This window comes from Enhydra lutris, unplaced genomic scaffold (assembly GCF_002288905.1).
Source record: "Enhydra lutris kenyoni isolate GAN:26980312 unplaced genomic scaffold, ASM228890v2 scaffoldscaffold21, whole genome shotgun sequence".
Lineage (NCBI taxonomy): Eukaryota > Metazoa > Chordata > Mammalia > Carnivora > Mustelidae > Enhydra > Enhydra lutris.
In genome coordinates, this window is record NW_019154105.1 from 65150299 (window position 1) to 65176812 (window position 26514).

Here is a 26514-nt window from a genome sequence, read left to right on the forward strand (position 1 = left end):
AACCTTGGAAAACAGTGTGGAGATTCCTTAAGAAATTAAAAATAGAGGGGCGCCTGGGTGGCTCAGTGGGTTAAAGCCTCTGCCTTCAGCTCAGGTCATGATCCCAGGGTCCTGAGATCAAGCCCCACATCGGGCTCTCTGCTCAGGGGGGAGCCTGCTTCCCACTCTCCCACTCCCTGTGCTTGTGTTCCTTCTCTTGCTGTGTCTCTCTCTGTCAAATAAATAAATAAAATATTAAAAAAAAAAAGAAAAAGAAATTAAAAATAGAGCTTCCCTATGACCCTGCAATTGCACTACTGGGTATTTACCCCAAAGATACAGATGTAGTGAAAAGAAGGGCCATCTGTACCCCAATGTTCATAGCAGCAATGGCCACAGTCGCCAAACTGTGGAAAGAGCAAAGATGCCCTTCAACAGATGAATGGATAAAGAAGACATGGTCCATACATACAATGGAGTATTATGCCTCCATCAGAAAGGATGAATACCCAGCTTTTGTATCAACATGGACGAGATGGGAAGAGATTATGCTGAGTGAAATAAGTCAAGCAGAGAGAGTCAATTATCATATGGTTTTGCTTACTTGTGGAGCATAAGGAATAACACAAAGGACAGTGGGTGAAGGAGAGGAGAAGTGAGTTGGGGGAAATTGGACGGGGAGATGAAGCACAAGAGACTGTGGACTCTGAGAAACAAACTGAGGGTTTTGGAGGGAAAGGGGGTACGGGATTGGGTGAGCCTGGTGGTGGGTATTAAGGAGAGCACGTATGGCATGGAGCACTGCATGTGGTGCATAAACAATAAATCTTGGAACACTGAAAAAATAAAATGAAAATTTTAAAGAAAGATAAAGATACAATAAAAAAAGTCCATACCACCCAAAGCAATCTACAGATTCAATGCAATTCAAATGGCATATTTCACAGAAATAGAACAGTCCTCAAATTTGTATGGAACCACAAAAGATCCTGAAGAGCCAAAGCAATCCTGAGAATGAAGAACAAAGCTGGAGGCATCACATTCCTTGATTTTGTACCACATTATAAAACTGTGGTACTAAGAAGAGTGTGGTATTGGCATAAAGCCAGACATACAGATCAACAAACAGATTAGAGAGTCCAGAAACAAAACCATATATATCTGATCAGTTAATTAGTGATAAAGGAGCAAAGAATATACACTAAGGAAATCACAGTCCCTTCAGTAAATGGTGTTGGGAAAACTGGACAGCTTCATGCAAAATTATGAAATGGGACCACCATCTTACACCACACATACAAACTACCTCAAAATAGATTAAAGATTTGAATAAACCTAAAACCATAAAACTCCTAGAAGACAACAGAGGGGGTACAGTCCTTGATATCTATCTTGGTGATGTTTTTTTTGGATTTTACACCAAAAGTAAAAGCAACAAAAGCAAAACTAAACAAGTGGGAATACATTTTTTAAAAAACCTTCTGCATAACAAAGGATACCACTGATAAAATGAAATGTCAACCTACTGAATGGGAGAAAATATTTGGAGATCAAATATCTGATAAGGAATTAATATCCATAATACATAAGAACTTCTAGAACTCAATACTCAAGACAAAGAAAATATATAAAAATAGAACAGAACACCTGACTCGACATTGTTCCAGAGGAGACCAGCAGATGGACAACAGATGCATGAAAACAAGGTCCACATCATTCATCATCAGGGAAACGCAAAGGAAACCCACAGTGAGGTATACCCGACAGCTGTCAGAATGCCTACTGTCAGAACAACTAGAAAGAATAAGTAATGGCGAGAGTGTGGAGAGAAGAGAACTCTTTTGCACAGTGGGTGAGAGTGTGCATTGGTGTAACCACTATGGAAAACAGTGCAGAGTTTCCTCAAAAACTGAAAAATGGAACTACCCCATAATCCAGCAATCTGACTATTTACCCAAGGAAAATGACAATACTAATTTGAAAAGATGTATGCACCCCTGGGTTCATTTCCATGCTCTTCTATGTCCTTTTACCCTGATTATTCACAGTTGTCAAGACATGGACACAACCTGAGTGTCCACCCATGGATGAGTGGATAAGGAGATGTGGTACGGACGTGCAAGGCAATAATGCCCACTAAAGAAAGAAGGAAATCTCAATGCGGGGACAACATGGATGGGACAACTTGACAGCAGAATGCTCAGTGATGTAAGTCAGACAGGGAAAGACAAAAGCCATGGGATCTCACTTACAGAATTATGGAATTAGGGGTGAGGAGCGGGTAAAATGGGTGAAGGAGTCGAAAGGTACAACCTTCCAGTTTGAGGATAAGTAAGTCCTGGGGATGTAAGGGACAGCATGGTGACTATAGGTAATAATATTGTATTGTATATTTAAAGTTGCAAAAGAATGGATCTTAAAGGTAACCATTCTAGGAAGAAATACTTTGTAACTGTATATGAAGGTGGATGTTAAGTAGACTTACTGTGGGGATCATTTTTCAACCTAGACAAATATGGAATCGTTATGTTGCACACAAAATGAACATATGATATGTGAATTTTATCTCCATATAAAAGAGAGAGGGGCACCTGGGTGGCTCAGCCAATTAAGCATCTGTCTTCAGCTCGGGTCATAATCCTAGGGTCCTGGGATCGAGAACCGCAACAGGTTCCTGGCTCAGGGGGGAGCTGGCGTCTCCCTCTGCCTGCCGCTCCCGCTGCTTGTGCTCACTCTTTCTCTCATTCTCTCTTGCATATAAATAAATAAAAATCTTTTAAAATAAAAAAATGGAAGAAAGAAAAAAGAGAGAGAGCTGTAGCATTAACTCAAGTTACCCCCAGACAGTCACGGTAATTCCCAGTTGTCCTTGTCGAAAGTTTGCAGAATTCAGAGTGTGAGTCTGGGTGAAGCTGTTCCAAGTGTCACATGGGTGTCTTATCTCATGGCCCACACCCTAGCCACACCCCGCCAGCTCCCATCTCTTCCCTGAAACATCTGCAATTCCTGGCTTTTGGAACTTTCCTAGGGGAGGTCACTCCCAACCTCTCATGAACAAAACAGGAGGGGAACATGAGTTCTCATGGGATCTGCAGGTGAGCCCCAGCCAGATCCGTCCTGCAAGCAGCCAGTGAGTGTGATGGGCCTGCAGGAGCATCAGCTCTCACACTGCCTGAGGACGTGGATTCAAAGAGTCTATCCCCATCATCTCGCCTAGGAATTTGGTGTGAACTCACAACAAAGAGTGATGGGGAGAGAGAGGCTGCTCTGCAATGTTCCTTCCCTGTCCGCTGTGCACAGACCCCTGGTGTGGGGCTGCAGCGGCCCCAGATACACCTGCTGCAGTCAAGGGTCCTTAGTCAGACTGAGGCCGTCATGACTGGCTCCCACCAGGGGCTCCCTGTTTGCTGACAGCTGTCTCCACAAAGGGCACACTGGCATGCCATGTGCGTGGGCCCAGACTCCACATGTACAGGTGCGGAACAGCACTGTGAAAGACCTCCTAATGCATCCACTGATGGAGGGTCCAGAGCAGGACTGGCAGAGGTTTGTGATCTGGACACAAATCATTGCTGCCAGGATTTCTGTTTTCCTTTGCAAATAACAATCAGCTTTTGAACTCCTGAGAAAGTATGTACATCATTATTTTGTTTCTTTGTGTTTCTATGTGTTAAGACTCTTATAAAGTCACATATAGTTGCATTTTGACTTAATGTGTTACAAAATGGGATGTTATCTTCAAACACTCATTTATTAATATATTCACACATATAAAGAGTAATAACAAATAAAAATGGCTAAAATACTAAAGATGCATGAAAACAAGAAAGGCAGTCAAGATGTAAGAAGACAGGCTAGGAAGTGCCCGCTAGGGTCTGAGCACGAATCCCCATCCTAGCTGCCCTACAATGTGGCTGTACAGCCTCAAGACGATGCCTTGACCTCTCTGGTTCACAGGTCCCTCATTTCCAAAATGGGATACCAGCCATGCCTGCATCCTAGGCCCATGGGGCACACTGAGTGTATGAGACAAATATATCACATGGAAGATGCCTGTGCGCTGGGGGTGCTCAGTGAAGGAGAACTCAGCGTGTGATGGTGAGGAAGAGGAGCAAGAGGAGGAGGAGGAGGACGTCAGTGTCTGACACTGTCATGGGGCATGTCTCCTGTCGGCCCCAGATCAAGCCTGTGAGGCAGGACCTGTCATGATCTCCACTTCAGAAATAAGGAAACTGAGACCCGGGGGGTAAGGCACACAGCGACAGAGCAGGGGGGCCAGGATTCCTGCCCAGGCCTCACATCCCAACACTTAGATGGGAAGGGGAGGAGGAAGGAGCTGAAGGGAGCTGGGGGCTGGCATGGGCCAGGGACTGTATTTCGGGTGGGAGAAGCTGGGAGAGTCCCGGGTGGCGGGAGGAGCTGGTGGAAGAGATGATGCCGTGTGGTGAGCAGGGAAGAGGCACCGGCCAGGTGCTGACGATGGCAAACTGGCCCAAACCGTGAAAGTTTGGTTGGGGGAGACTGGACAGGAGTCCAGGACTACGTTGGGAACACTGGGGTGTGGGACCCCGCCTTACCCAGGGCCAGAGGAGATGTGATGTCCGGAACCAGGCGGCCCGCTCCTTTACAAGGTCCACAAGGAGATTGACATAGTATCTAATGTTGTTCTCATCGACAGGCTCAATCATATCCGGGAATTTCCTATTTGGGGGAGGCTCTGGGGAGAGAGTCGAGCCATCCCAGTGAAAGCCTTCCCTGCAGGAGAGTGAAGAGTTAGTGGAGCCCATCTGTGAGAAGGGAGGCAGCTTGGGTCCCGAAGGACAGGCAGGGTGCAGCTGGACCCATGCAGCTCAGGGAGTGCAGACCACTGCTCAGGCCTCCTTCTCCCACCTGTGTGATGGGCAGCTCAGTGCTGGCCCACAAGAGCTCTGCAAGCAGATGGGGCACTATCCCATGTGTCATGATTCACCAGCCATGGGACATTGAACACAGCCCCTTCCCCAGGCCCACATTGCCTCATCCACCACATGGAGCCCACAGTCTGTGTGTCCCCACTTCCACCCCTGGAGATCTCATGGGATTCCTTTCATCACAGTATCAGACATGAATCCAAAGCCCTGAGCAGGGCTGGAGCAGGATGAGGCGAGAGAGGCACTGTGCCCCGGGGTGAACTGTAAGGCAGTGTCAAGTCTCCGTATGGGACATAGAGATAAGTTAGTGTCCTATTTCAAAACTCAGACTTAATGCAAGGCAAATTGTCATGAACAGAATCTCAACATTTCTCTAAGGACAAGGGCAGTATTCTGGATTTTCCCTCTTGCCTCAGGCTCCAGTTTGGTCCACATGGCAGAGAACGCAAGATTGACCCTGCGGGTCTGGATGCCCCCTTTAGGGTCCTCCCTGCCTTACTCTGGGCTGCACAAGGTATCATAGGGTGGACCCTGGACCAGCCGCCAGGAGCCGCCACTTGGATCCTCTCAGCCTGTCTCCTCATCCATAAAATGTCCTGATGGTTGTCATGAAGGATAAAGGAAAGACATCAATAGAAAACACTGGGCTCAGGCCTGGCACAGAGTGAGGCCTGACAAACAGAATGACTGGTCCTGAAGTCCGTGTCTGGCATCCTTCTCACCATCTGCCCTTCACCTTGCCCACTAATCTCTCCTGTTCCAGGACCGGCAAGCCTGTTGCCCACAGCCTCCCAGGTATAAAGGGCCAGAGCAGGTTGAACCCAGGCCCTCCTACCTCTAAGAGCCCACAGGCTGGCTGCTCCAATGATGTGAAGAACTTGGAGCCCGCCACCCGAACCACCCAGACCCCGACACAGCTGACCATGGGGCCAGGGCTAAGCGGCCCTGCCTCAGTTTCTCTGTCTGTAAGCTGGAGCATGCAGAGCATCTGCCAAGCGGGTGGATGAAGAGCGGGCAGTGTCTGTGGTAATACATTACAGGGAGGGTGCCTAGAACACAGGCTGCCCCGGGAGGTGCTCACGAGCAGTAGCTGTACTGGTCCAAGATGTGCGTGAAGATTTCCTGCTCAGCCGCCAGGGATGGGGACCCTCGCCACACGAACTGTAGACTCTGAAAACCCCAAGGGAACAGAGTAAAGGCCCAGGGGCAACACAGCTGCCCTGGTTCCACCTCCCCCAGCCCCATCTGGGCCTCCCTCCACGGTTCAGGACTCCATCCCCTCTGTGGGCTCCTCTCGACTCCCTCAGACCCCCCACAGTCACATATGGAAACTGCCCTCCAGAAGGAGCCAGGCTGCTCCTGCACCCTTCCACCTCCAGCAGCACTGTCTCTGCCAAGGCCCGCTAGAGAAGCTCATTCTGGCTCTGCTTGAATACCTCCTGGCACAGGGAGCTGCCCGCCTCTTACAAAGCCTGCAGTCTGCTGCTTCATTGCCCTCATGGTTAGAACCCAGTCAGGGTCACAAAGGAGGGAGAAATCCTGCTTCTATTAAGTACTAGCCAGCGGGATGCTGGAACCACACGCATGTTCCCTGATTCTTCTGTGCTTCAGTTTCTGCGTGGGAGAAATGTGGAGGCCCCACCCAGCCCAATGGAGCACACAGAGTCAGCTGCAGGAGATGTGTGCAGATGTGGAAAGGGAGCTCAGTGTGCAGCGTGGACTGTCGTGGGGCTCAGGATGATGTTGCTTCTTTCGCCCACTAGAGCCCAAGTCCACCTTTGTCTGGTGCTGCCCACGGCAGCTTGCATTTGTCTCAGACCACTCTTGCCTGAGTCATGCTGGAGAGAATACTCATTCCTCCAAGAGCGTGGGAGCAGGCCCTGCACACAGAGGGATGAAGGGAGCGGCCAGAGGCAGCAGCGCATGTGGCTCATGACTCACTTGGTTTTTCTGCATGGCACCCTTCAGGTCATAGTCGATCCGGGAGATGACGTGGGCGTAGAAGCCCGCCAGGGCAAATAGGGTGGGGGTCGTGGCAGAGGCGCCAAAGGGGTCGACTTGCCAGGAGAACCGTGGCCGGATCCCAAAGGTTTCATATAAGAACCCATGTCCTTCTGCAAAGAGAGCACCGCCTTGCTGGTGACAGGAGGGGGCCCCTTGCCACCTGCTCACTAAGGGCCCCTGCCCTTCCAATGAGCTAGAGTGTCATCTGGGGCTGGGCTGCAGGAGATCCTAACACTGAGGGGGCCACACCAGGATTCCCCGATGTTTCCTTTAATTGTTCATGACGTTAGAGTCACCACATGGGCCTGAGCCATTCCAGAGGACCCCAGGCCTGTTGGACAGAGCCATGAACAGACCAGAGGCCAGGTCAAGTCAAGAGGGATGAGTGCTGGCAGGCATCAGTGGCTGAGAAGTTCGGGGTGTGATACACCCAAGAGTTGATGAGGACAAGCCAGAGCGCACGGACCTGGCACAGGACTCCTAGCCCTCAGGGACAGCAGGGGGAAGACGCAGAGGGTGTGCAGGAAGGAGAGGAGACCAGGAGGGAGCAGCAGAGGTGAGGAAAGATCTGGAGATTGTGGGTCAGGGATTATGAGGGAGTGGACAATAGCATCTGAGGAGAGAGGGCAGGTAGTACAAAGAAGAGCCCTCTCTATAGACAGGGAGCCAGAGCCAGGCAGACCTGATGGCTGCCTGTTCAGTATCCCCTTCTCCTGCACTCAGAGAATCCTCACTTTGTTCAGGGGGTGCCATCCCAACCCCAAAGGATGAATTGCCATTGGTCTCAGCCACTCGTGGCAAGTTCATTCCCCTCTGTCAGATACTTGTTTTCTCAGCCTGGTTGGAAGCCAGAGTTGGGCATGGACCCCAGTTGGAGCCAAAAAGATGTGTGCCTTAAGCTTGCTTTGCTTTGGGGAAAGATTTCCCACCTTAAAAACAGAAAGTCAGATTGGCTGAAGGAGAGGAGAAGTGAGTTGGGAGAAATTGGAGGGGGAGATGAACCGTAAGAGACTATGGACTCTGAGAAACAAACTGAGGGTTTTGGAGGGGCAGAGGTGGGGGGATTGGGTGAGCCTCGTGGTGGTTTTAAGGAAGGCACGTATTGCATGGAGGACTGGGTGTGATGCATAAACAATGAATCTTGGAACACGGAAAAAAATAAATTTAATTTAAAAGAAAAACAGCGAGTCAGGACAAATGTCCCTTTGTCCCTTTTCTGACTTGAGTCAGAATATATGGCAATATGATGCCTGGAGCTGGGGCAGCTGTTGCGGACCAGCAGGGCAGGTACATAAGACACAGGGAAACATCAATGAACTGCCCAAGGGGACCCCAAACCAACCCACCAGTGCAGTAGGGGACATGCCCTTAAGACTCAAGTCGCTGCTCCTCAGATTCCTGGCTCTCTACCACAAAGCATCCTGAGCCCCAAATGAAGAGGTGATTATTGAAGGAAACTGCTAATTATCCCATGCAACGGCGTCCTCCTACTTCTTCTAGTCTCAGAAGCCCACCCTCCCTCTCAGCCTCAGCAGGTGCAGAGTCCCTCAGCTAGACCACGCCTTCCAAGGCACGTGCCTTGCCCTGGCCAATGGGCTGTGAGCTCAGTGTCGGAGGCCATTCCCCAGCATCCCTTGAGGGCCCTTCGGGTCACATGACAGAATCCTGGCCAATGGGACAGGAGAAGGAAGTTTGGCCTACACCCCATAGCATTCCTGCAGATGATAGACACCCTGGGGTAGGGGCTTGGGGGCCTGGCCGAGAGCTACCGATAGACAACCCCTGGACCAGAGCTGCCGGGACGGTCACAGGTGAGTCTCTCCCTCCTGGCCAGACCTTTCCTTTCTCTGCACTGCGGCAGTGGGACCCCCACCCCTGACCCAAGCTGGGCTCTCCCCCTCAGGATGCGGGGGGCGGGGGGTGCAGTTCTCACTCGGGCACCTGCCGTAGTCCCACCTCTGTGGGGGGGTTCCCAGCTGGGGAGCTGGCCCCTCAGTGAGCGGGAAGAGGGGGCGGCAGCCACGCTCAGCTTTCCCTGGTCACCGAGTGCTGCGGGCGGGTGCCTCTCCCCCCAGAGAAGTGTCGGGTCTCAAACTAAGGTGGGTGTGGGCGGCCCTCAAGGGCAGGATTACGGGGGCCCCTCCATTTCCTCCCTCCCCAGTGGGCAGCCTGCGGGGTTCTGTCGTGGCAAAGAGACACGTCAGAGCGAGGAGGAGGGCCCGTGCCTCTGCCCACTGACATGCTGGAGGATGGGTGGTGATGGCAGGGGTGGTGGCGGTGGTTGGGTGGGGTGCGGATGGGGGCAGTGCAGTCGGGACGCTGGTGGTAATGACGCTGGAAGTGATGATGGTGGTCATCGTGATGATGACACAGGTGGTGTACACAGTGCTATGGCTGTCAGTGTGGACGGAGGGGGGGCATTGATGATACAGGTGGTGGCCTGAGTAATGAAGGCAGAGAGGGGGGCCTCACTGGTGTAGGTGGTGCTTTGTGTACTGGTGGGGATGGCAGGGATGGCATCTAACCCTCACTGTTTATCTCCTGGGAGCCACGGGCTCCACTTCGTGTGCCCCAAGGAATTGTCCCAATTTGATCCTCACAAGTACCCTGTGAGGGAGGCTGTGCCGTCAAACTCCTTTGGGCCATGAGGAAAGGGAGGCCCAGTGAGAGGACATCCCTTGCCCAGGGTCCTGGGGCTGGGAATGCACAGACACAGGATAGACCCAGGCCATCTGGTCTTGAGACCACGCTCCACACCCCTGCACTCACGTGGCCGCAGTGTCCTGCTCAGAGGGAAAGACCGGCCCAGAGCTGGGATTCAGGAACCCAGTCCCAGTGTGTTTGGAGGCCCCAGGATAACCTGAGGTGGGGAAGGGGGACCTAACCTGTGAGCTGCAGAATCTGGTCATCAAAGTGGGTCACAGCCTCGTCATGCATGACCTGGCCCCCGATGACAAACTCCAGACGTCTTGTGGCCAGGAGATGGCGGACCTTGGTGACAAGGAGAGAGAACAAAGCCAGGTTAGAACCCCAGAATTGGGCTAGGTCTGTGGGGACATGCTTCCGGTGTCTCATGGTGCCTTCTCCACACCCGCATGTGCATTCATTCTGCAAGAGAATCAGGTCAGACCTGCCTCCCAACACCCACGCCAGCACCTGGCCCATGGCGGCTACTTGATCTGTGTTACCTCCACCTGAAACTACCTGTAGCTCTGTCTCTACTTCTGTCTCTACTGCCATGTCTACCTCTGTATCTACCACCTTGTCTACCTTTTCCTCTGTCTCCATGTCTGTATCTATATCTGTTAAATTACACTGATGAAGTACTTCAGAAGTATCAAAAACTTGCAAGAATTTTGCAAACAGCTCCCATGGATCCCTTCCCCAGTTTTATTCATTGCGAACCTTCTTTACCTATTTGCCATAGCACTCCCCCATATTTTTATAACTTGGTATGATTTTCTCTAAGCCATTCGAAAGTAACAGTTGGACATAACATACCTGCTCCCTATTCCTTCACTGTGTGTTTTGTCAGGATGGGGTAATTAGAGCCATAGTATAATTCTAAAAATTAGGACATTTACCATTAATGCAACACTGTAGCTAATCCAGACTTCATCCAAATGTTCCCAGTTGTTCAATGAATGCCCTGTTACAGGTGTGGGTTTAGTCCAGGATGGGGTCTTGACTCCCCTGTCATGTCTTATCATTGTCCTGTATTCTCAACACTTCTTCAGCTGCTATGTCTTCTCTATCGACTTGATCATTTCAGGAATTACAGGCCAGGGATTTTAAGGAGTGGCCTCCTGCTTATGTTGTCTCATGATCGACTGGTAAGTATTTTTTCAAAGGTTTTAAAAATTTAAATTCAATTAATCATAGTATTAAGTATTATTAGTTTGAGAGGAAGAGGTAAGTCATCAATATTTTTTTATATTTATTTTTTATTTCTTTTCAGTGTTCCAGAATTCATTGCTTATGCACCACACCCGGTGTTCCATGCAATACTTGCCCTCCATAATACCCACCACCAGGCTCACCCAACCTCCCACCCTCCTTCCCTCCAAAACCCTCTGTTTGTTTCTCAGAGTCCACAGTCTCTCATGCTTCATCTCCCCCTCCAATTTCCCCCAGCTCACTAGTCCTCTCCATCTCCCCTTGTCCTCTGTGTTATTCCTTGTGCACCACAAATAAAGGAAACCATATGAAAATTGAGTCTCTTTCCTTGACTTATTCCACTCAGTGTAATCTCTTCCAGTCCCATCCATGTTGATAAAAAAGTTGGTATTCATCCTTTCTGATGGAGGCATAATAATCCACTGTATATATGGACCATGTCTTCTTTATCCATTTGTCTGTTGAAGGGCATCTTTGCTCTTTCCACAGTTTGGCGACTGTGGCCATTGCTGCTATGAACATTGGGGTACAGATGGCCCTTCTTTTCACTACATCTGTATCTTTGGGGTAAATACCCAGTAGTGCAATTGCAGGGTCATAGGGAAGCTCTATTTTTAATTTCTTAAGGAATCTCCACACTGTTTTCCAAGGTTGCTGCACCAACTTGCATTCCCACCAACAGTGTAAGAGGGTTTCCCTTGCTCCACATCCTCTCCAACACATGTTGTTTACTGTCTTGTTAATTTTGGCCATTCTAACTGGTGTATGGTGGTATCTCAGTGTGGTTTTGATTTGAATCTCCCTGACGGCTAGTGATGATGAACATTTTTTCATGTGTCTCTTAGCCATTTGTATGTCTTCTTTGGAGAATTGTCTGCTCATGTCTTCTGCCCATTTTTTGACATGATTATCTGTTTTGTGTGTGTTAAGTTTGACTAGCTCCTTATAGATCTTGGATATCACCCATTGTCTGTACTGTCATTTGCAAATATCTTCTCCCATTCTGGGGGTTGCCTCTTTGTTTTGTTGACTGTTTCCTCTGCTGTGCAGAAGCTTTTGATCTTGATGAAGTCCCAAAAGTTCATTTTCGCTTTTGTTTCCTTTGCCTTTGGAGACATGTCTTGAAAGATGTTGCTGTGGCCAGTGTCAAAGAGGTTATTGCCTATCTTCTCCTCTAGGATTTTGATAGATTCCTGCCTCACGTTGAGGTCTTTTAGCCATTATGAGTTTATCTTTGTGTATGGTGTAAGAGAATGGTTGAGTTTCAATCTTCTACACATAGCTGTCCAATTTTCCCAGCACTATTCATTAAAGAGACTGTCTTTTTCCCACGGGCTTTCCCCCCCTGCTTTATCAAAGATTATTTGACGTTAGAGTTGCGGGTCCATATCTGGGCTCTCTACTCTGTTCCACTGGTCTATGTGTCTGTTTTTGCGCCAGTACCATGCTGTCTTGGTGATCACAGCTTTGTAGTAAAGCTTGAAATCAGGCAATGTGATGCCCCCAGTTTTGTTTTTCTTTTTCAACATTTCCTTAGCAATTCAGGGTCTCTTCTGGTTCCATACAAATTTCAGGATTGTTTGTTCCAGCACTTTGAAAAATACCAGTGGAATTTTGATCGGAACAGCATGGAAAGTATAGATTGTTCTAGGCAGTATAGACATTTTAACAATGTTTATTCTTCTAATCCATGAGCATGGAATGGTCTTCCATCTTTTTGTGTCTTCTTCAATTTCTTTCATGAGTGTTCTGTAGTTCCTCTTTACCTCTTTGGTTAGGTTTATTCCCAGGTATCTTATGGATCTTGGTGCTACAGTAAATGGAATCGATTCTCTAATTTCCCTTTCTATATTTTCATTGTTAGTGTATAAGAAAGCAACTGATTTCTGTGCATTGATTTTGTATCCTGCCCCATTACTGAATTGCTGTATGAGTTCTAGTGGTTTGGGGGTGGAGTCTTTTGGGTTTTCCATATAAAGTATCATGTCACCTGCAAAGAGAGATTTTGACTTCTTCATTGCCAATTTGAATACGTTTTATTTCTCTTTGTTGTCTGATTGCTGTTGGTAGGACTTCTAATACTATGTTGAACAACAGTGGTGAGAATGGACATCCTTGTCATGTTCCTGATCTCAACAGGAAGGCTGTCAGCATTTCCCCATTGAGGATGCTATTCGCTGTGGGATTTTCATAGATAGCTTTCACGAAGTTGAGGAATGTTCTCTCTATCCCTAACTCTGAAGCGTTTTAATCAGGAACAGATCCTGTATCTTGTCAAATACTTTTTCTGCATCAATTGAGAGGACCAAGTGGTTCTTCTCTCTTCTCTTATTGATTTGTTCTATCACATTGATTGATTTGCAAATGTTGAACCATGCTTGCATCCCAGGGATAAATCCCACCTGGTCATGGTGAATAATCTTTTCAATGTACTGTTCTTTTTTAATTTTTTTATTTCTTTTCAGCATAACAGTATTCATTGTTTTTGTACCACACCCAGTGCTCCATGCAATCCGTGCCCTCTCCAATACCCACCACCTGGTTCCCCCAACCTCCCACCCCCCGCCCCTTCAAAACCCTCAGATTGTTTTTCAGAGTCCATAGTCTCTCACGGTTCACCTCCCCTTCCAATTTCCCTCAACTCCCTTCTCCTCTCCATCTCCCTATGTCCTCATGCCATTTGTTATGCTCCACAAATGAGTGAAACCATATGATAATTGACTCTCTCTGCTTGACTTATTTCACTCAGCATAATCTCAATGTACTGTTGAATCCTATAGATAGGATCTTATTGAGAATCTAAGCATCCATATTCATCAGGGATATTGGTCTGAAATTCTCCTTTTTGGTGGGGTCTTTGCCTGGTTTGGGAATCAGGGTAATGCTGGCTTCATAAAAAGAGTCTGGAAGTTTTCCTTCTGCTTCAGTTTTTTTTTGAAACAGCTTCAGGAGAATAGGTATTATTTCTCTTTGAAAGTTTGGTAGTATTCCCCAGGGAATCCATCAGGTCCTGGGATCTTGTTTTTGGGGAGGGTTTTTTTGTTTGTTTGTTTGCTTGTTTGTTTGTTTGTTTTTATCATTTTTTTAATTTATTTTCAGCATAACAGTATTCATTGTTTTTGTACCACACCCAGTGTTCCATGCAATCCGTGCCCTCTCTAATACCCACCACCTGGTTCCCCCAACCTTCCACCCCTCCACCTCTTCAAACCCTTCAGATTGTTTTTCAGAGTCCATAGTCTCTCATTGTTCACCTCCCCTTCCAATTTCCCCCAACTCCCTTCCCCTAACTCCCCATGTCCTCCATGCTATTTGTTATGCTCCACAAATAAGTGAAACCATATGATAATTGACTCTCTCTGCTTGACTTATTTCACTCAGCATAATCACTTCCAGTCCCGTCCATGTTGCTACAAAAGTTGGTTATTCATCCTTTCTGATGGAGGCATAATACTCCATAGTGTATATGGGCCACATCTCCCTTATCTATTCGTCCGTTGAAGGGCATCTTGGTTCTTTCCACAGTTTGGCGACTGTGGCCATTGCTGCTATAAACATTGGGGTACAGATGGCCCTTCTTTTCACTACATCTGTATCTTTGGGGTAAATACCCAGTAGTGCAATTGCAGGGTCATAGGGAAGTTCTACTTTTAATTTCTTGAGGAATCTCCACACTGTTCTCCAAAGAGGCTGCACCAACTTGCATTCCCACCAACAGTGTAAGAGGGTTCCCCTTTCTCCACATCCCCTCCAACACATGTTGTTTCCTGTCTTGCTAATTTTGGCCATTCTAACTGGTGTAAGATGATATCTCAATGTGGTTTTAATTTGAATCTCCCTGATGGCTATTGATGATGAACATTTTTTCATGTGTCTGAGCCATTTGTATGTCTTCATTGGAGAAGTGTCTGTTCATATCTTCTGCCCATTTTTTGATATGATTATCTGTTTTGTGTGTGTTGAGTTTGAGAAGTTCTTTATAGATCCTGGATACCAATCTTTTGTCTGTACTGTCATTTGCAAATATCTTCTCCCATTCCGTGGGTTGCCTCTTTGTTTTCTTGACTGTTTCCTTTGCTGTGCAGAAGCTTTTGATTTTGATGAAGTCCCAAAAGTTTATTTTGGCTTTTGTTTCCTTTGCCTTTGGAGACATATCTTGAAAGAAGTTGCTGTGGCTGATATCGAAGAGATTACTGCCTATGTTCTCCTCTAGGATTCTGATGGAGTCCTGTCTCACGTTGAGGTCTTTTATCCATTTTGAGTTTATCTTTGTGTACAGTGTGAGAGAATGGTCGAGTTTCATTCTTCTACATATAGCTGCCCAGTTTTCCCAGCACCATTTATTGAAGAGACTGTCTTTTTTCCACTGTATATTTTTTCCTGTTTTGTCAAAGATTAACTGACCATAGAGTTGAGGGTCCATATCTGGGCTCTCTACTCTGTTCCACTGGTCTATGTGTCTGTTTTTATGCCAGTACCATGCTGTCTTGGTGATGACAGCTATGTAGTAAAGCTTGAAATCAGGTAACGTGATGTCCCCAGTTTTATTTTTGTTTTTCAACATTTCCTTAGCGATTCGGGGTCTCTTCTGGTTCCATACAAATTTTTGGATTATTTGCTCCAGCTCTTTGAAGAATATCAGTGGAATTTTGATTGGAATGGCATTAAAAGTATAGATGGCTCTAGGCTGTATAGACATTTTAACAATGTTTATTCTTCCGATCCAAGAGCATGGAATGGTCTTCCATCTTTTTCTGTCTTCTTCAATTTCTTTCATGAGTGTTCTGTAGTTCCTCCAGTACAGATCCTTCACCTCTTTGGTTAGGTTTATTCCCAGGTATCTTATGGTTCTTGGTGTTATAGCAAATGGAATCGATTCTCTAATTTCCCTTTCTGTATTTTCATTGTTAGTGTATAAGAAAGCCACTGATTTCTGTACGTTGACTTTGTATCCTGCCACGTTACTGAATTGCTGTATGAGTTCTAGTAGTTTGGGGGTGGAGTCTTTTGGGTTTTCCATATAAAGCATCATGTCATCTGCGAAGAGAGAGTTTGACTTCTTCATTGCCAATTTGGATACCTTTTATTTCTCTTTGTTGTCTGATTGCTGTTGCTAGGACTTCTAATACTATGTTGAACAAGAGTGGTGAGAGTGGGCATCCTTGTCGTGTTCCTGATCTCAACGGGAAGGCTGCAAGCTTTTTCACATTGAGGATGATATTTGCTGTGGGTTTTTCATAGATGGATTTGATGAAGTTCAGGAATGTTCCCTCTATCCCTATACTTTGAATCGTTTTAATCGGGAACGGATGCTGGATTTTGTCAAATGCTTTTTCTGCATCAATTGAGAGGACCATGTGGTTCTTCTCTCTTTTCTTATTAATTTGTTCTATCACATTGATTGATTTGCGAATGTGGAACCATCCTTGTAGCCCAGGAATGAATCCCACCTGGTCATGGTGGATAATCTTTTTAACGTGCTGTTGGATCCTGTTTGCTAGGATCTTGTTGAGAATCTTAGCATCCATATTCATCAGTGATATTGGTCTGAAATTCTCCTTTTTGGTAGGGTCTCTGCCTGGTTTGGGGATCAGACTAATGCTGGCTTCATAGAAAGAGTCTGGAAGTTTTCCTTCTGCTTCAATTTTTTGAAACAGCTTCAGGAGAATAGGTGTTATTTCTTCTTTGAAAGTTTGGTAGAATTCCCCAGGGAATCCGTCAGGTCCTGGGCTCTTGTTTTTTGGGAGGTTTTTGACCACTGCTTCAATCTTGTTACTAGATATTGGTCTATTTAGGTTTTCAATTTCTTCCTGGTTCAATTTTGGGAGTTTATAGTTTTCCAGGAATGCATCCATTTCATCTAGGTTGCTTAGCTTATTGGCATATAACTGTTGATAATAACTTCTGATGATTGTTTCTACTTCCTTGGTGTTAGTTGTGATCTCTCCCTTTTCATTCATAATTTTATGAATTTGGGCTTTCTCTCTATTCTTTCGATTAGTGTGGCCAATGGCTTATCAATCACATACTGGGTCCCAAATCAGGACTCAACCAATACCAAAAGATTCACATTATTCCCTGCATATTCTCAGACACAGTGCTTTGAAACTGGAACTCAACCACAAGAAAAATTTTGAAGGAATTCAAACACCTGGAAGCTAAAGACCACCTTTCTTAAGAATGTTTGGATCAACCAGGAAATCAAAGAAGAACTTAAACAATTCATGGAAACCAATAAGAATGAAGACACTTCTGTCCAAAACTATGGGATATAGCAAAGGCGGCCCTAAGGGGGAAATACATAGCCATTCAAGCCTCCCTCAAAAAATTGAAAAATCCAGAATACACCAGCTCTCTTTACACCTTAAAGAACTGGAGAACCAACAGCAAATTAAGCCAACCCCATGCACAAGAAGGGAAATAATTGAGATTAGAGCTGAGATCAATGAGATAGAAACCAGAGATACAGTAGAACCCATCAATGAAAATAGAAGCTGTTTTTTTAATGAGTCATTAATCTTATATAAGATCCAGTGCTCATTATATCACATGCCCTCCTTAATGCCCATCATCCTGCTACCTCATCCCCCACCCCCTCCCCTCTAACAACCTTCAGTTTGTTTCCTTTGATTAAGAGTCTTATGGTTTGTCTCCCTCTCTGCTTCTTTCTTGTTTTATATTTTCCTCTCTTACCCATGCTCCTCTGTTTTGTCTTAAATTCCACATATGAGTGAGTCATATGATAATTGCCTTTATCTGACTGATTGATTTAATATAGCATAATACCCTCTAATTCTACCCACATCATTGCAAATGGCAAGATTTCTTTTTTTGATGGCTGAGTAGTATTCCATTGTATATATATACCACACTTACTTATCCATTCATCTGTTGCTGGATATCTGGGCTCTTTCCCTAGTTTGGCTATTGTGGACATTGCTGCTATAAACACTGGGTCCACGTGACCCTTTGGATCACTACATTTGTATCTTTAGGGTAAATACCCAGCAGTGCAATTGCTGTGTCATAGGGTAGTTCTATTTTCAAATTTTTGAGGAACCTCCATGCTGTTTCCCAGAGTGACTGCACCAGCTTGCATTACCACCAACAGTGTAGGAGGGTTCCCTTTTGTCTGCATCCTCACGAACATCTGTTGTTTCCTGTCTTGTTAAGTTTAGCCATTCTGTCTGGTGTGAGGTGTTATCTCATTGTGATTTGTATTTTCCTAATGCTGAGTGATGCACATGTTTTCATGTGTCTGTTGGCCATTTGTACGTCTTCTTGGAGAAATGTCTGTTCATGTCTTCTGCCTATTTCTTGAATGGATTATTTGTTCTTTGGGTGTTGAGTATGATAAGTTCTTTATAGATTTTGGATACTAGCCTTTATGTGATATGTCTTTTGCAGGTATCTTCTCCCATTCTGTCAGTTGCTTTTTGGTTTTGTTGACTGTTTCCCTTGCTGTGCAAGCTTTTTGTCTCAAAAAAAATTTTTTTTTGTCTGTGTTTTTATTGTGTTATGTTAGTCACCATAAAATACATCATTAGTTTTTGAAGCATTGTTCCAAAATACATTGTTTATGCAAAACACCCACTGCTCCATGCAATACATGCCCTCCTTAATACCCACCACCAAACTCATGAATCCCCCCCAACCACTCCCCTCTAAAACCCTCAGTTTGACGGAGTCCCAATAGTTCATATTTGCCTTTGTTCATTTTTGCTTTCCTTGCCTTTGGAGAGTGTCTAACAAGAAGTTGCTGTAGTGGAAGTTACAGAAGTTGGTTCCTGTGTTCTCCACTTTTGATAGATTTCTGTCTCACATTTAAGGCTTTCATCCATTTTGAGTCTATTTTTGTGTATGGTGTATGGGAATGGTCCAGTTTCATTCTTCGGCATCTGGTTGTCCAATTTCCCTAACACCATTAACTGAATAGCCTGTCTTTTTTCTTTTTCTTTTTTTTTTTAAGATTTTGCTTATTTATTTGACAGAGAGAGAGATCACAAGTAGGCAGAGAGAGAGAGAGGTGGAAGCAGGCTCCCTTTCAGCAGAGAGCCTGATGTGGGTTTCGATTCCAGGACCCTGAGATCATGCCTGAGCCAAAGGCAGGGTCTTAACCCACTGAGCCACCCAGGCACCCTGGGCTCTCTATTCTGTTTCATTGATCTATGTGTCTGTTTTTGTACCAGTACCATACTGTCTTGATGATTACACCTCTGTAATAGAGCTTAAAGTCTGGAATTGTGATGCCACTAGGCTCACAGAACGAGTCCAAAAGTTTTCCTTCCATTTCTATTTTTTGAAACACCTTTAGAAGAACAGGTATTAATTGTTCTTTAAATGTTTGGTAGAATTCCCTTGGAAAGCCATTCAGCCCTGGACTCTTGTTTATTGGGAGATTTTTGATGGCTGCTTCAATTTCCTTGCCTGTTATGGGTCTCTTCGGGTTTTCTATTTCTTCCTGTTTCAGTCTGGTAATTCATATGTTTCTAGAAATGCATCCATTTTTTCCTGATTACCTAATTTGTTGGTATATAGTTGTTCATAATATGTTCTTAGAATTGTATTTCTTTGGTGTTGGTTGTGATCTCTCCTCTTTCGTTCATGATTTTATTTATTTGGGTCCTTTCTCTTTTCTTTTTGGTGTTTCTGGCCAGGGATTTATCAATCTTAATTCTTTCAGAGAACCAGCTCCTAGTTTCCTTGATCTGTTCTACTGTTCTTTTGGCTTCTAGTTCATTGATTTCTGCTCTAATCTTTATAAATTCTCTTCTGCTGGGTTTAGGCTTTATTTGGTTTTCTTTCTCCAGCCTCTTTAGGTGTAAGGTTAGCTTCTGTATTTGAGAACTTTCTTGTTTCTTGAGAAAGGCCTGTAGTGTTATATACTCCCCTCTTAGGACTGCCTTTGTTGCATCTCAAAGTTTTTGGTTTTGTTTCTAAATATTTTATTTATTTATTTGACAGAGAGAGAGAGAGAGCAAGAGAGAGGATATACAAACGGAGGTACTGGGAGAGGGAGAAGCAGGCTTCCCACAGAGGAGGGAGTCTGATGTGGGGCTCTGTCTCAGGACCCTGGGATCATGACCTGAGTCAAAAGCAGATGCTTAATGTCTGAGCCTCCGAGGTGCTCTGCATCTCAAAGGTTTTGAACAGTTGTGTTTTCATTTTCATTTGTTTCCATAAATATTTTAAAATTCTTCTTCAATTTCTTGGTTGACCCATTCGTTCTTTGCTAGGATGCTCTTTACCCTCCATGTGTTTGAATTCTTTCCTTCTCCTCTCCATCTCCCCATGTCCTCCGTGTTATTCCTTATGCTCCACAAATAAGCGAATCCTTATGATAATTGATTCTCTCTGCTTGACTTACTTCACTCAGCATAATCTCTTCCAGTCCCGTCCATGTTGATACAAAAGTTGGGTATTCTTTCTAAATTTCCTCCTGTGAGTGATTTCCCATTTCAAAGCATTGTGGTCTGAAAATTCACAGGGAATGATTCCATTTTTTTGGTACCAGTTGAGACCTCATTTGTGACCCGATATGTGATCTATTCTAGAGATTGTTCCAGGTTCAGTTCAGAAGAATGTGTATTCTCTTGCTGTAGGATGGAAGTCTCTGGATGTATCTGTGAAGTTCATCGGATCCAGTGGGTCATTCAAGGACCTTGTTTCCTTGCTAATCTTAGATGATCTGTCCATTGTAGTGAGGGAGTGTTCAAGTTGCCTATGATTACACTATTATTATCTATGTGTTTCTTTAATTTTATTTTAATTGGTTTCTATAATTGGAGGCTCCTATGTTAGGGGCATAAATATTTACAATGGTTAGATCTTCTTGTTGGATAGACACTTTAATTATAATATAGTGTCTTTCCTCATCTCTCATTACAGTCTTTGGTTTAAAATCTAATTTATCAGATATAAGGATTGCCACCCCAGTTTTCTTTTGATGTCCATTAGCATGATAGATGGTTTTCCATGATTTCCATGATAGATAGATTTCCATGATAGATAGATTTCCATGATAGATGGTTTCCCTCTCACTTTCTTTTTTTTTTTTTTTGAGATTTTATTTATTTGACAGACAGAGATCACAAGTAGGCAGAGAGGCAGGCAGAGAGTGAGGGAGAGGCAGGCTCCCTGCTGAGCAGAGAGCCTGATGTGGGGCTTGATCCCAGGATCCTGGGATCATGACCTGAGCCAAAGGCAGAGGTTTTAACCCACTGAGCCACCCAGACAGCCCCTCCCTCTCACTTTCAATCTGGAGATGACTCACAGTCTAAAATGAGTCTCTTGCACACACAGCATATCAATGGGTCTTGCTTTTTTGGCTAATAAGTATTTTTAAAATAAATGAAGTAATGGAGGGATGGAGACAGGGGCGGTAGGGAGAGACAGTGGTGGTGAGTCCTGTGCACTCTTTGGAGACTGTAGGTTCCATTTGTTTTCAGGACTGTCAGGGTCATTATTATTCACTCCAGGAGGATTGAATGGGCTCCTGTTGCATACTGTTTTACAGGAGCACCTACCACATTCCAGGCACTTTCCAGGCACTGGGGGTTCATAGGAGCAAGTGGAGAAATGTCCCTGCTTCCAGGGAGCCATACCAAGAGTGGTCTCCCCAGGACTCTGGTGGGTCACATCCCCCCTCAAGGATGAGGAGAGACAGTTGGGTTTGGTGTGTCAATGTAGAGGCCAGCCCACCCCCTGGACACCCTGAGAGACCCACTTCACTCAGACCTGCCTGGCTCAGTGTCCCACCTATCCTGTATCAGCTGTGCAACCACAGGCCATTCAACTGCCCTCTCTGAACCAGGACCATCTGTGCAGCATGGAGTAACTTTCCCCACTATACACCCTGTTGGGAGGACATGGTGACGTGGACTGTAAGAAGTAGAGGCCAGTGCCTGGCAGTTGCCCAGTGCCCATAGCATGCAAGGCTCCTCCTTATGACTCCACAAGGTGCAGGTTCAAGACACCCCTAAGGTGGGATCTGGTGACCTCTTCTCTTTACCTTCTCACTTTGCCACTTGGGCAGTCTCTCACCTCCCTGTCCTTCATGTTCAGTGACTGTTATGAAGGAAGGAGAATGCCAGGGAGAGGACCAGGTCCACAGTGTCCTCCAAGGTGCCCATGTCCCGCATTCATCAGAACCCAGCAGATCTGAGGAAGGGGAGGTCACTCCCATTTGCACAGGCAGGACCTGCAGCTCACAGAATGCACCCCTGCCTGAGGTTGAAGTTCCAGGCTGTCCCCCATGAAGACCTGCTTCCCAGGGCCTCTCTGAACCTGTGCCCCATGATGTCTTCTGCGGCCCACTTTAGATGCAGACAATGGAGCACTCTAGGAAGGGTGGTCAGCTGTGAGCCACGGGCCCATGCAGATGGTAGATGAAGTGGGAGGTGGGGTTCTGAAGAGACTCCATTCCACACCTGACAAGTGCAGGGCTGACTTTTTAGAGCGCCATTTCACACCAACAGCTACAAAGGCAGATAAAACCAAACCTGTCTTTTGGGCTGGGCTGAGCACAAACCTGAGCTAAACAAGTCATGTGAAGTGCCCAGTGCACCTGGTCTGGGAGCTTCAGACCACACATCCTTGGACAAGGGGCTTCCCTGCCTCGGTATCCCTCCCAGAGACCCTTGCAGACCGCAGTACCTGGCGTTTCTGCCTGTCCGAGGCGATGCCGTCCCACCACAGGCGGAAGTATTCCTGCTCCACAGCAATGAAGCGGCGATGCTTCTGGAGCATGAGCTCCTGCACCACAGAGGTGTAGACGTTGGCCGCATAGGCCCACGGGCTTTCCTGTGGAGGGGCACCCCATCACACCAGCACCCATGGAGGCTCCCAGAGGCTTGACCCCAAGGATCCAGTACTAAAATCCCAGTGGCACAGGGTCCCTGGGCCCCACCACTCCCCGTGGGTTTCTGTCCTGGGCTCTTCCTCTCTTCCTCCTATACCACTCCGACAGAGACACACAGGGACTGCTTTGTGCTGGACACACAGTACCAGCTGGCCCTGAGACAGTGACATGGCTCTCCCGCCTCTGATGAGATCCTACTGTTCTAGGGAGAGAGGTGATGTTCCAGACCATGACACAGGATGTGCCCAGGGGCCAGGGACACCTTCCCTGAGGGGGCATGGTAGCTGGCCTTGATGTTCCAGACCATGACATATGACATGCCCAGGGGACAGGGACAGCTTCCATGAGGGGCATGATAGCTGGCCCAAGGGTACAGTAGGGAGGCAGCCAGTGAAGCCACAGGGTGACAAGGAGGAGGTCCAGGGACCCCACAGGGCCCATCTGGGCTGAAATGAAGGGAGCTGACGAGATCTGAAGCTGAGAGGAGCTGCCCCCAGCCCCCTGGATGGTCGTGTGCATCTGCTGACCTGCCTCTCCCAGGCTGGGGGCTCCACAGGACCAGACGTGGGTGTTTCCCATATGTGTCTCCAGGCTGATACATGGTGTTGCCTAGAGTGGCTGCTTAATGAAAAGCAAAGATCCCTGGCCAGGGAGGCCTCAAAAAGGGAGGTCATTCCTGGGTTCCCTTAGGCAAATCACCAACCCTTGCTGGGCCTGTTTTCTCTTCTATAACTGAGGGCGACAAGCATGCTTCCCCACCATTAAGCCATCTCCACAGGCAGCAGAGTGTCCCCGGAGAGGCTGCCCAGTGCATCTCAGGAATGGACTCCTCTGCCCCCACCTCCAGCATCAGATCCTCTTGCTGCTTCCCTCTCCCACTGAAGTCTAGCTGCCTCTCAGTAACATCCGCAGAATGGTTATTGTATCCCTAATCCCAGAGAGTGTTTGTTCTCTTCTGGGTTTCCTTCTGTTCCCACAAAAGAGCTGGAGGTGGCCTGGGTGACAATATGCAGTCACCTGACCCAGGATCTTGAGCAAATCTTGGTCTCTTCCTGTTCCTTTTCCTGCATTCGTTCCTTCTTGCATGCATTCATTCCAGTACCTCTTCATATCTGCATTCATTCATTCCTGTGTTCATTCATTCATTCATCTGAACATTCATTCATTTATTTGATCATTCATTCCTGCATATTCATTTGAATTCATCCATTCCTGCATTCATTCATTCCTGCATTCATTCACTCAATCAGCAATAGCTGGTGCACCTCTTCTGTCTATCAGGGTGGTGAAATCATGCCAGGAAATATAACGTATGAAGCCCTTGGCCTGTGAAGCTAGCTTTCTGGTGGGGACAAGGGACCGACACCAAGCCCCCTACCAAATGTGCATGGAAAGGAGGAGGGGAAGGGAATAGGGGTACACATAGGGATGCCAGGAAGGCCCCACCAGAAAGTGTCTTTTCTGGAACCACACACAGGGTTGGGAGGGACTAGGCTTATTGGAGGAAGGCCTTCTGGGCAGAGGGAGCAGCCCATGCAAAGGGTCTGAGGCCTGTACCATCGTACAGAAGGGGGACATGGGGCTCAGAAAGGGAACAGAGCCCACCCAAGGTGTCCCAGTCATGGACTGTGACCATGGCCTGAGTCAGGCCCATGTATCTTCACCTGACTATCCCTAGCATGGATGGGGAAACTGAGGCCAGAGACTGGAGCCAAGCAGCCCAAGTGAGCCTCCCTGGTCTCCAGCGAGTTAGGTCATAACTCAGGCAGCTCCCTTGAGGATGTCAGCCAACACCAGACTTCAAACCCACCCTGGGATCTGGCAGGGAAAAGGAAGCTGAGCTCCAGGGGTTCTGGGGGATGGTGAACGGGCACCTACCTGCACAGTGTGGATCCAGACCACATCCATGTGACTGTGGGGAACCACAAAGACCCTGATGGGCTTCATGGGCTGGGCCACCAGGAACCGCAGCAGTACCAGCTGTGTAAGCACAGGAAGCCAGACGGGTGGCCACATCCCAGTGGCAAGTGGGCAGGGGCAGCTGCTGGCCATAACTTGTTGTCCACTGGCGACTGGTCCCCTAGCAGAGAACACCACTCCTGACCCATGGGGAGGCAGGAACAGGAGCAGGAGGAGTGGCACTCACAGCAGTGTCGTCTCCTGAGCCAGAAGAGGGGGTGGCCCCTGGACATCACCATTCTCTGCTCCGCCCCCATCAGTAGTGTCTGAGTATTGATGTCAATTTTTTACATTTATTTTATTTAAATTCAATTATTTAACCTATAACGTGTTGTCAGTTTCAGAGGAGGAGTTCAGTGACTCATCAGTTGCATATCACACCCAGTGATCATCACATCATGTGCCCACCTTGATGCCCATCACCCAGTTACCCCATCTCTCCACTCACCTCCCCTCCAGCAACCTGCAGTTTGTTCCTAGAGTTTTTCCTAGAATTTTTTGGTTTGTCTTCCTCTCAGATTTCATCTTTTTTTTATTTTTCCATCCCTTCCCCTATGATCCTGTTTTTTTTTTTTTTTCTTAAATTCCACATATGAGTGAAATCCCATGATAATTGTCATTCTCTGATTGACTTATTCCGCTCAGGAATAAACCAGTGCTGTCCATTTCTCAACAGATTCCCAAATACCATGTGCCCCAGGGTGGTGGTCATGGTGTGCTTTCCCCTAGAGTTTCGTCTGGAGGAAGCAAACAGTGACGTCACGGGTCAAGCCAGCCTTCTGTGCAGGGGACATGCAGGGAGGAGCTCTGTCCTGCCCACAGCCGGCACCAGCTTAGCAGCCCTGTGAGCCAACCACCAGCAAGTCGCTCCTCTGGCCCAGCCTCGGATTCAGAAGTCCGTGCTGAGCCCTCACTGCAACCTCAGGAAGGACAGGGAGCCAGAAACACCCCGCTAATCACTCCTAAATGCCTTGCTCCCAGAAACTCAGTTGCTAATGGGTGTTTAAGGCTGCTTAAAGTCCCTAGTCCTCAAAACAGTGCGAATTCTCTCTCCCCAGTGTCCATTCAGTGACCAGGAGCCACCTTGGGGAAGGGATGGAGGAATCCTTTCCATAGGGTCCTGCTGGACCCTCTCGGCCTCCTTCCTCCCAGGGACGAGCTCTCCTTCCATCAGAGGGTTTTGGGTTTGGAAACTGGGTCAGGTCTGGAAACTGGGCAAGGGATACAGATGTGTCATTGGGGTGGCTACCCTCAGCATCCGGACTCATCGATCCTCATGGCCCCGGAGAGGTCATGCAGACAGTGTGTGGTTCACCTGTCAATTTCCCCACAAGGAGTGCTGTGTACTGTCACCTCAATGGCTGGCAATGGTCCCATGCCATTCTAACCTCCACATGTTTCTAGGGATCCACCTGACCTTGCTTCTGATGGCTGTGTGCAGTCACCTGGCCTCTTGATTCTGTGTCCTGTGACCCCCTGAGCCAGCAGCCCACACAGGTCTGCCATGGTCTCAATCATCAGCCCTTCCTGAAGGGAGCCGCCCATCTCTGAGCTCTCGGTGATGCTGAGCTTGGTGATACTTGGTGATGCTTGAGAAACGGGAGCGTCTTCTAGGCCTCCTGAGAGCACTGTCCCCTGGAGGGTTCTCACCTTATATACCATCGTCCCGAACACCAATGTTCACCTGTCTGAATCTCTGATGCCTCTTCTTCCCTCTGTCTGGGCACCTCCTCTCCACGTCGTGTGGGCATCACTCTCTCCACCCTCCCGAGCCGCTTGTGTGAGTTGCAGCCCCTGCATGATGGTCCTCACGGTGGCAGCATCGTCTCCTGGAACTGCCAACATGAGATGCCGCAGCCCTGAGATGCCGCAGCCCTGGCTCCAACTCTGGACGTGTGTTCATCA

The 26514-nt window shown here is 47.1% G+C and overlaps 1 protein-coding gene across 1 annotated transcript in view; it reads right to left on the reverse strand.

Annotated features, from left to right (window-relative positions):
- LOC111148881 (epididymis-specific alpha-mannosidase-like) overlaps window positions 1-26271 on the reverse strand; it is a 54403-nt gene extending 28132 nt beyond the window's left edge. Inside the window, 7 exon segments of the mRNA XM_022505669.1 lie at window positions 4557-4734; window positions 5971-6059; window positions 6831-7003; window positions 9779-9884; window positions 22446-22592; window positions 24529-24749; window positions 26055-26271. Coding sequence (XP_022361377.1) covers window positions 4557-4734; window positions 5971-6059; window positions 6831-7003; window positions 9779-9884; window positions 22446-22592; window positions 24529-24749; window positions 26055-26271 — 1131 coding nt within the window.
- Window positions 26272-26514: the final 243 nt, after the last annotated feature.